Source organism: Poecilia latipinna, unplaced genomic scaffold (genome assembly GCF_001443285.1).
Source record: "Poecilia latipinna isolate Pla-1442-1.1 unplaced genomic scaffold, P_latipinna-1.0 Scaffold1655, whole genome shotgun sequence".
Lineage (NCBI taxonomy): Eukaryota > Metazoa > Chordata > Actinopteri > Cyprinodontiformes > Poeciliidae > Poecilia > Poecilia latipinna.
In genome coordinates, this window is record NW_015114271.1 from 17,208 (window position 1) to 28,769 (window position 11,562).

General features: G+C 36.5%; 1 protein-coding gene across 1 annotated transcript in view; it reads left to right on the forward strand.

The window, feature by feature from the left end:
- Positions 1-6,180: 6,180 nt before the first annotated feature.
- Positions 6,181-11,562, forward strand: part of LOC106964308 (transmembrane protein 132E-like) — a gene marked incomplete at its 3' end in the record, with an annotated part of 119,536 nt that continues 114,154 nt past the window's right edge. The window contains exons 1-2 of the mRNA XM_015059727.1: positions 6,181-6,219; positions 6,308-6,361. Of these exons, the coding sequence (XP_014915213.1) occupies positions 6,334-6,361 (28 nt within the window). The remainder of the gene's footprint in view (positions 6,220-6,307; positions 6,362-11,562) is intronic.

Sequence of the window (11,562 nt, forward strand, 5' to 3'; positions counted from 1 at the left end):
AGCAGCACAGCCACAGTTAGCTCCATTCCTCTTTGCGTGAATGTAACTCATCCAGCATGACCTGTCTACATGTATGCATAGGTGCTTATTCAGAAAGTTGAATAAAGACCCATCCGTTGGCTTATCTGCCATCCGTGTAATATTTAGGGATTATTTTTAATCCATCATTCCTTTCTGTGCTTTATGATGACTTAACATCCTATGGCTTTTTCAAATGATGCAACAAATCTGGTTGAATAATCTTTGGAGATTTAAGTCAGACAACAAAAGTGAAAAAACTGCAAACGTGCATATCAGGCACAATAATCTCCTGGGTACTTCTGTAAGTATCCCATTGTTATTGGGATCCACTTCATTCCCGTCCCACCCCTTCTTGCTGCAAGTCTTCCAGACTCGAAGCTCCTCTGGTGTCCGTTGGGTCTGTGTGTCTGCAGCTGCTGGCTGGACGGCGGAGACTTAATGCCGACACCGTCTGTGACCCGAGGAACGGCAGCTGTGACAGGAGGCCGACGTGGCTGCCACTCGTCCTGACTGATGACAGACACGCAGCAGCATCCTGCCAGCTAACATCTGGGAGAGCAAAGGGCCTGACACTCATCCTGACAGCGGGGAATTGCGGGAAGATTCACAAAGAAAGCCGGGCAGCTGCTGTGTTTTTCTGATGTGGCTGCTCTCCTTCCCATCACACAGCCAGCGAGTTGGTATCTGCAAGCCCCGTGTCACTTTTGCACCTCGATTCATTTCTAAGAAGGACAGTTGAACTTGAGGAGAAGCGCACAGGCTCGAGGAAATATGCTTACTAATCACAAGTTTCCTTTTCATGCTGCAGTGAGTTAGCTTGGCCGTGATTTTTGCAGCCGTCATTGTTGACACTTCAACTTTTAGCGTTTCAGAGCAAAGCTTTTTAGATCTAAGGTGATGATTTCAAGACCATAAGGTCAGAGAACTTAAAAGAGAAAAATATTAAAAGTTACTAACTGCATAGTTAGTGCGGATTGTTGGGAAGGATTAAAAAAGGATGTCTATTGTTTCCATAAAAATGAGGAAAACTTGACTTTTGTTTAAAAAAATGCATCTTAAAAGATCATGTATTCTGGACAGATGAGAACAAATTAGAGGTGTGTGGTCATAATGAAATGCAGGAGATTATGTTTTTTAAATGAAGTGGACATGTTCACTTAAAACATTTTATTTTAGTTTTTGTTTAATTAGTATTAATTGTGTTATCTGTGTTGTATCCGTAGAACATGTAGTGGAATGGCTGTGACCACGGTTAAACTGGGGGAAAGCCAGTTACCCCTCACCATTGATCTATTATTTAGATAAATGTATGTTATCAACATAAAATACTGGCCTTCTTTTTTATAGAGAATATCTAAAATATTATACAAAGAATGTAGTATCAAAGTATCAAACCAACACACTGCCTTCAAATGTAAAAAAAATAAATAAATACCAACATAATAAAAATTAGAAGTGAAGCGGTCTCTTCCTTTGCCTTGTCAGAGTCTTCTTGAGGATGGCAGAGACGGGCCAGATTCCTGTCAGGAAAACAAAACATTCAGGCTTGTTTCAGTTTATAAAACAAATAAACTCCACTGATTAATCCAAGCAAAGTGGAAAACCAAGTCATTTGTATACAGGAGATCAAACCTCCTCTCAGCATTAAGTGAAGTTTTATTCTTTGATCTTACGTGAAGCGCATAAAAACAGCACAAAAGCAGAGAGCATTACTATTTGTTTCCCACCCAGGAGTATTGATTGCTAAACGGTAAATTAATGCCTTTTACATTTAAAGCAGTGGTCTCTCCCGCTAATTTAATTAATTGGAAAAGTGCCTGGAATTAGAATTGAGGCTCATTGGAGATAAGTTGAGGACAGAAACTTTTCTGAAGTGTTTTTGAGCAAACTAGCAAGTAGGAGATGATCCAGACTTTGCTGATCATGTATAACAAACTAAAACGGATCCCAGTGAAATATGTTTGTGAGATGAAGTGAAATGTGTCCCTATCTTTACAGATAAGCACGTACTATTGAGACTGTCAAACATTTTACTTGCTATAATACACCATGTATAGGAGAAAACAGCTTATTTTGTCGGCACAAACTGTGATGAGAAAATCAAATCTGATAGAGGAAATCCACCATGAGGCTCTGGTTCCCAAACAAGATGTTTATTTTCTGCTCCTATAAATACAGCGATTTATAAGAGAAAAGGGTTTGCTCTCTTATTTTCTTTTTGCCATACTTAAATGTTTCTTATCAGCAAAACAATTTTAATATACATTTTTTTTCAAATGATGATATAGGAAAAGGACAACAAACCAACATGGCCTGACAGAAAAAATGCAATCGCCACTGTTGCCCACCTTCTGAAATTATGATTTAAGTTTGATGTCTAACAGACCTAAAGGAAGAAAACACCCTAAACAGAGCCTATCTGACAACATGAAGAAGGATGAAAGATTTCAGCAGCAGCATTCAGCACTTATAATGAAGTAAAAAAAATAGATTATTACAAACACTTTGCACAGCCAGTTATTGAGTTTGGGAGCCAATTCCTTTTTTCATATGTGGTCAGGGTTGGTTTTGACAGTTTAGTTCCTTTAATGAATTGTAAATACTCAGGTTATGTTTGTCTATTACTGAGATCTATTAGATCTGAAACATGACACAACAAAGGCAAAGACTTTTCTCTAACTCTAAATTACTTTATTTTCCTAGGATACAAAGAAAGCAAACATGCAGACAGAGAGTAATGTGAAGCAGCAATACACTCCATCCATACTCTCATCCAAATGGAAGCTATGTACGCATTGAAGCAATAACAATCTGCTGAGATTATTAGTTGGATATATTGGCACATTTTCCAGGAACCACATGAAGACTTGAGATATATATAAATGTACAACCAGAAAATGTCACGCCACAGTATTACTACACAGAAATAACATCATTCTGAATGAGTTGTGCTTTCCAGAAGCTCTCTGCACTTTAAATCCCTGAAGAATAAAGAGCACCTGGACTGCTGGAGTAATGCTTTCAGTGTTTTTTTTTTCTGTTCAGTTGGTCACAGTCATGTTGTAACAAAAAGGTGTGAAAATCAAACACAGAAGGTCTTTGACGAATTTCAAGGATCCGTATTTTAAGGTTATACCAAGAAGTGTGAGCAAGATGAATAAAATATTTCTATCTGGCACAGCCTGAGCGGAGCAACGGCAGTGCTTTAAGGTGAAACTGCAAACATAACTTGTAGTTTTAGGAAAATGCTGATGGTTGTTTTTACCCCAGGCTCAAAGGTCCAATTTAAAAAGAGAGAAATACTTATGAGGTTATGCAATATCTTGCAAAAGTATGAAAATCTCTTTTGACATTCTGCAATCACAAACATCAATATGATTTATTCAGATTTTATATTATAAACCAACACTAACTCATGCATAATTGTGATGTAAGAGAAAGATGATTCATGGTTTTACATATTTTTAATGCTACTCTGACAAATGTGGTGTGCAGTTGTATTTAGTTGTTCAGGATGTAAGGTTTTACTAAGTTTGGTGTTTTGCATGTAGGTATAAAAGTGCAGCTTTCATTGAAACTTTTCTTTCATCTGACCGGAGAACTTCTGCACAAACTACAAGAGGTTCAAAATTAGGAAAGCTTGTGCAAGGCACTGGAGTTTGTGTCAGAGATTTGTTTAAAATACCAATAAAGCATAAATAATAGATCAGCTAGCCAGGCTAGAGCGCTAAGGCTAGCTTTTACAGAAACAGAACAAAAAATGAGATTAGATTTTAGATGTTTTCTTTCTGCCCAATAAACAGTAACATACTTTACATGGCAATGGCTCACATGTTTTTTTAAACTGACTTGTCTTAGTACTTGTAGCAGCTAGCTATGCAGCACTAAGGTTATTTTTGTTTGTTTGTTTGTTTGTTTGTTTGTTTGTTTGTTTGTTTTTAACAAGAATCATCTTTGGTAATTCAATTTCAGTTATTTTTTCATCTGATGGGATTCTTTATCTTTTAAAAAAATCTTCAAGCGAATAACAGAATAACAGTTTTGTTGTAAAGTCTGCTGTTGAAAAGTACAGAATTTGCATCCTAGTGGTGGTTCTAATTTACCAGAGATTGCAATGTGAAGCCATGTTTCTTCAAGGGGTCACAAAACACAACTGAACAAAACAACAGGGCAATATGTCACTGTTTAATATGCTAACTATATTAAACAGTATGTATTATGTGAAGTATGCCAAGTATTTAATATGTTAAGTATGCCAAAGAGACTCTTGTGGCTCTGGGGCTGCAGGTTACAGACCCCTGATTTAGCAGATGATCAGCTGGAGCTAAAAGTTCAACACCTTTTTTAAAAAAAATTAAATTCATTGTTGAAGTAAAACTGTGACGGAAAAAAAATATATATATTTGTCCAAGTGTCCATAATGGAGATCAGGACCAGTTCTAATGGGGCACCAGCCCCCGTTAGCCCCTGTCTAGAACCGCCCATGGCCATGCCCTTCAGCTAACATGATGGGGTTAAAGGCTACAACCAGAAACATGCTACAAATGGACAAATTGTAAAAGTCACCTTTTTTTATATATATAAGTAATTCCACTTTTTGTGACGGCTAGACTGCTGCAAGCTAAACCCCGAAAGGTTTTTTGCATTAATATCAGAACTTTATGCATATAATTGAACTTTTAAATTATCCGTTTTATTTCAAGCTGCAGTTTCTTTTACTTATTTTGCATCATTTGTGTCCAGCTTTGATAGGCCAAGTAATTATACCACCTATCCTCTTACCTTTGTAAAGAAACTGAATTATCAGGCACTCCTTTAATATCCGACTTTGCACCCCAGGTGAGTTCATTAAGAGGAGAATAGTTCATCCCCACTGTCCCCTGGCCCTTTGTCCTGGTGATTTGGGGGCATGCAGAGTAATTAAGATGGTTATAATCAACTCCCAGTCAGAGGGCGTTTGTGCAATAACCGTTTCCCTTTCAACATTTTATGGTCCATCTCTAAACTGACGGCCAGTTAAAGGTAAAACTTACCTTTAAGAAATACAAACTAATGAAAGGGCCTGCAGATTGAAATGGGAATTTTTCTTAGATTTATACTGATTTATGTTTGATTACACTATTTAATAATGATCAGACTTAAAAAATTCAATGCTCCTTGTTTTCAAATTAAAATAAAACTTGCAAGTTATGTCCTATTCCACCTAAACAACATGTCCTCCTGGCTTTCTGTGATGTAGCAATAACTTTTCCTAATCTGGAAGTCAGGCTGTCACTGATTTGACTCTCAAGCAACCCAAGGCACTGAAGCTTTGGGATTCACACAAAGCCAAGCCTCATCACTTTTATTTTAAAACATCTTTTTAGACCTAACGTGTCTGGTTTCTGCTGAGGAGTCATGTTTGGGGTTTTATTTTTTTGTGACTTTTACAATGACCTATTTAGAGAATGCTGTGTCATCAGGATCCCAGATGGTGTTAAAATGAATCTCTGCGAATCAGTGGGAAACTTTTCGTTTTTTCCTTTCTTTTCTTAGATTTTTTTAAAAAGTGGGAGAATTACGACATACTGTATGCTGGCGTAATGCTTAAATGAGAAAAAAAAATTAAGTGGTTTCTGTTATTTGGTTGCATTTTTTACATTGAATGGCTTGTGTTTTGCACATAACTTACATTCTGTAAGTTGCAATATTATGTTTTTAATATTTCTCTAAAGGTCTTTAGTTCATGTTTTGAAAGCTGCAAAGATTACATGTAGAAAAGCAGAATGCATAAAAATGCTTCATTAATTACATATTTTTGTTTAGTTGAACTGAGAAACATTGATTTTCTCTTCATTCACCTGTTAGTGGGCGAAATATAGTAAACAGCAAATAAATAAACTGATAGAGACCAACAAACTATTTGGTTAGGTGATCATAAAGTCATGTATGATTGGCATATTTAAACCAAAGTGGACCCTTTTGTTTAATCAGAAGGTATGGGCCAGTTGCCTAACTCTTTGTTGAGTTCTGACATTAATAATGTGATGAACAGAGCCAGAGGACACCAATTGTTTTGACTGGGAAAGTGTGTGGTGCATATAGATTTCTGTGTTCTTGAAATTTCCTACAGAAGTAAATGCACCACTTAAAAAAGTTAGACATACCGCTGATTAGTGTGATAAGGTTCAGCTGTTGCCTTGGATTCAGTGATACGATGTGAGAGATGCAACTTTTTATTATTTTATTTTTCACAAATATTAAATTAGAAATAATTTTTGACAAACACTTACCTTTTGGTGGACAGGAGAGAGGTGACTGAGAAGAGGTGATATGAGGAGACTACGTGGTGGAGAAGCAGGTAGGCTAACTATACCTAGCTTATCTTGCTAGCTTGCTGGGTCATTCTCTGAATTCGGTGCATTTTGTGTCCCATAGGTTTATCTCAAAGATTTTCACATAATGCAAACAACATTTTTTTGAGAAAATCAATGAAGTGTAGTGGTCAGCCAAATGAGCAAGTCCCCACTGACCAATGCTCATTTTTCAATGAATATAAAACAGAGTTGTTTGTGAAAGGTTTATTACCCCGAATCAGTCCACATGCAGAAAAAGACTGTATGGGAGCCGATGCTATTGTTACGAGATCATAACAAGACGAAGGAAGACAAAAAAGACAACACTGCTTGCTTCAGCCGTTGTTTACGTCCGGATTTGGAGCGTCTGGCTTCGTCTAGTTCAGGATTATGACGTGTCTCAAGTCGATGACAGGTCATGACCTCCCATACTGCAGAGGCTATGGAAAAATTAAATAAATAAATTGGATAAGTATTTGATTTAGTACAACATATTGAAGTGGCACAAATCAGTTTTTCAGGTTATTTTGTTTGTTGTTTGGTGAAAAGATCGGAATTGGGACGTTCAGACTGCCCTGAAAAATAGGATTTGGGTCGCACTTCACTGTTGTGTGTGAATACATGTTGTCAATTCTCAAACAGATAAGGGCTCAATTAATGTAAAATGAATGAGATGTTTGATCTCAGTGATCATTTCCTGGTTAAACAATGAAAATATTTGGTAATAGTCAGTTGAAACTAAATCTGATTCCTTTTCCTCTTTATTCAGTCTTGATCATATTTTAGACACTAATTCCTTAACATTTACTGCATGTTGTTATGTTGAAGCCTTTGTTTTTATCTAGTTGTGCATCTGCTCAAAGTGAAGTGGGACCTGTTTTATCAGCATATCTTTGTCTTGAAGATGAGCCTCATATCAGGATGCTGCTCTAACATCTTGACTATGTCCGCTGAGATTTTGATAATGTTCAAAGGGCATTTCTTAATTAATTGTGCTTAATCGTGCTCCAGCAGAGAAACCTCAGGCTGTGTAATATTTCAGAGGAGAGTTGGCATACTCAGAAAAATGAACTATCTTAATTCTAATCAAAACATGTAGAATTGAAGGTTGTAAGGTTTGAACAGTCTGCACTGACCGCACTGAAGCAAAAAGCTTTGTAAATAAATTGGAATATTTCAGGAAAGTAAATTTGAAATTCTTATCGGGTTTCCTTCTGTATTTGAAGTTTTTATTTGTTTGTTTTTGTTTAAGAGCTAATGGAAACACACCATTCATCACACATTTGACATTTCCTAAACGTGATTAAAAAATATTTTTACAACAGAAATGTTCTGTTTTTGTCCTGTTGTGACCAACGCAGCAACAAGTAAAGGTGCAACACAGCATTTTTTTTTATATTGATTCAAAAGCATTGTCAGTAATGAACAGTTGCTATTTTTATTTCAGTTTCATATATCGTCCAGTTTTTAAGAATTGTTTTTGCGATTTTTCCATTGAATTTCGTTTAAACTTGGGACAAAGATTATAGGTGTTTACAAGATATTAACATGACAAACAGTAACAGCAGAAAAGCAAAACAACAAAATGTTTTTTTTTAAGTGCAAAAAAAATTTAATGAGAGCAAATTAAAACCAAATTTGTTTCTTGGTGTCAGTATTTTGTGCTGATTTTACAGAAAGGAAGGTCATTGTTAAAAGAGCTGCTGAGTCCAAGCACAGCAATGGCAAGTTTGATAGAAGGAAACAATGTGAGCATTGGGTGTGTAATGGTATACTTTTCAGTAGCTGCTTTATAATTACATCAGTTTTACTGATAAACAGCTGAAAATGTGATTTTTTTTTTTTTCAGGTACATGAAGGTGTCACAGCTCTTCACCTGTAGAAATGCTGATTGGCAGCATTAGAGTTTTATAATTATGGAATCAATACCAATCTGATTAGTAACCATTAAGTTTATTTTCCTTCTTTTTGGATTTAAAAAAACGGAGTAAAAGTGAGTATTTGAGCTGTAAAAGTTGGTTTGAATGAAGACAGCTTTGAGCGATGACAGGACAGAGATGTTACGATGCCGGAAAAACAAAAGCTTCTGCTAGAAGTGAGGTCTTCACAACACTTTACTGTCTCCTATCTGACAAACCTTTGAGGAAGAACAGCCAAAGACATCCCACCCATGAAAAAACCTTTACAACTCGAGGTGAAAATAGTTTTTGGCAGCCTAGTTTTAGTCAGTCAGTCAGACCTTCTATTCGGAGGGAGGACTGATCCCATCCCAGGTGAAGTAGGACAAAATGGTCTGATGCCAGAGCAGCTGTCCAGAACTTTTTTTTTTTTTTTTTAAGTCGGAGATAAATGACTTGAGCTCCATTAAAAGTGAGAAGGGGCAGAAGCTTAATGGAGCCCTGGAGCACTGTGGGAACCATTTGGTCCCTTTTATCCTTCCTCCTACGTATGACCTAATCAGCCACGCTGATTATCCATGAACTGGGTGTTAAACTTTGTAGTTTGGCCCTTTACGTCTATGTGGAATGATAAAACTGTGATAAACAGCTGGTCGTTTAAAATTTCACCAAAACAGCATGACAAATGAAGGATAAATCAGGTTTTTTGAAAGACCTGAATTGAAAAGGTTTTAGTTTAAGCTGAAATATTGTTGCCATTGTCCAAAACACTGAAAAAACAACTAAATGTCCTTAAGTTGTGCACCATGTAGAAGTGGTCGAATTTGGACCAGAGACCAGTGATTTTTGTTAATATAATTTATGAGAAGCTACTAGCTAGTTAGTTAACTTCATTAGCAGCACTTTGCATTTTGGATCATATTGTAAAATTCTAGTTGTGTATAAAACATGGCTCATCAGAAGAGGCCTGTGATTTCATTTAATTTGTTTTGCTCCAGTGGTTTCTACAACTAATCATTGGTTTTAAAAAATTATGTTTTTTGTTTTTAGTACAGTTTGTATACAGTTTTAATACAACTTAATATGTTTTTTTTTTCTTTTGTTTTATGTTAGCTTAGAATAAACAGAAAAAATGGGAAGATTAAATTGGTTTCATTGGTCACATCCAGTGGTGGGCACAGTATCACTAATCTAACAGTGGAGCTAATTTTTAGCTTGGTGTTTTAGCTAACTTTGAAACCCTCTAATACACAGCTTCCTTTAAACTATTTTTCTCAGACAAATTCTAAACGGTAACTTAATTGGCAGTTTTATAAACTTTTAGCAGAATAAAGTTCAACACGTGTATTGAAGTGTTGGTTATTGTATGTTAAGAATGATAACCAAAATTAGTATGGAGACTGTTCTCTCAGTCTCATGCATTCTCCACAGTGTTAAGGCGTCAGTTAGGCCTGTCGCGATAAACGATAAATCAATTAATCGCACGATAAATTAAACCTATCGACCTCATTTTAATGAGGTCGGCTTTATCGTCTCTTCCTGCCTTTTTTTTCTTTCTGTTGATGACACTGAATGAAAAAAGGCTCAACTCCGGTGCTCTGCACTGATCCTCCCTTCCTCATTTCCTTAGTGTAATGCCCAGCGGACACTACACGATTTGTCGGCCCATTTTCAAAACCTGAGAGACCACACATTAGCAGACAGAAATCCTAGGTATAACGGTTCGATCGGGTTCGATCGTGCTGTGTGGTGTCCAGCCACATGGGCACAAAATAATGGCTACAAGTCCAGTTAACTAATTTTAAAATCAGGCATTAATCAATGCTTTACTAGAATCTACCTGTGATGCATGTGGCTAAAGTCAGCGTAAAGTCCTGACTGAATGAAAATCATTAGAACCTATTTATGTCATGTTAACGAAGAACAGCTGAAAAGTTTTTTATTTTATTTTTTTTATTTATTTATTACAGGAACAAAGCATACAGTAGCGCTTCTGTAAATAAGAATGCCAATTTTTCACCTGCAGTTCCTAGGCGATACATGTTTTCTGGAACAAAGAACACATACAGAACACCTCCAATAGTAAAACATAGTGAAAGAGAATTGGTAGTGAAAAAACACATACACGTACACACGCATATATGCCTCCGGAGGAAAAAGAAAAACTGGAAAAAGAAAAAATAAATAAAAAATTAATTAAATTAGGAAAAAATAATAAATAAATAAAATAAGTAAATACATAAATAAAAAAGAGGGGATTGATGCGCAGGGGGGTTTAAATTTCTACATTGAAGCAACAAACTCAATAAATGGTTGCCATTTAAAGTAGAATTTGTTCAAGTTTCTAGTTTTTGAATATCTAATTTTCTCCACCTTCAAAAAGGACATGACCTCATTTATCCACATTGTGCTGGAGGGGCTATAGTTGATTTCCAGTTAAGAAATCAACGATCACAGAGGTAAACGCTATCACTTCCAACTCTCTTACGGAGTATTGACTGTAATGCTCCGGGTGAGCAAAGATACCAGTATGAGCTGAAGCATCAATAGTTCTTGAAAGTACAACAGACATGGTGTGAAAGTAAACTTGCCAGAAATTTGTAAGAGCTGAGCAGGTAAAAAACATATGCGCAAGATTGCAGGGTGAACTTCCACATCGATCGCAAACATCCTCCATATTTCGGGAGACCTTTGCCAGCCTGGTTTTTGAATAGTGGCATCTGAATACCACTTTGAACTGTATCAAACTCAGGCGGGCGCATATAGAAGTTTTGTGAATGGCTGTCAGGGCTGCTTCCCACCAATACTCATCAAAAACCAGCCCCAGTTCACGCTCCCAGGCTCTCTTAGTGTTCGTAGTTAGAAAGACGTCATATGACTGAATCGAGTTATATATCTTTGAATTCAAAGACCTTTGCAAGGGGTTAAGTTGTATAAGTTCACCCCACGACTGCTCAGGTGGCAAGTGAGGGAAGTTGGGAAATAAGGATTTTGCACATGCCCTTATCTGGAAGTATCTAAACAGATGGGAGGGTGGGAGATCGAATTCAGAAGCCAAATCAGTGAAAGAACAAAAAGACCCTTCCCTATAAAAATCCTTGAAACATTTGTGTTTAGGGGGTAGGAGTTTATAAGTTCTCACTTCTTCCTACCCCATTTTGAGCATGATATGTTAACTGAAACAAAAAATCTGTATTTTCTCTTCTTTTTTATGCACTTCTTGTTACTGTGCACTATTTTATTTTTATATTTGCATTTGTATCATGTTCGAATAAAATTTCATTTCATTTCATTTCATTTTAGTCCCT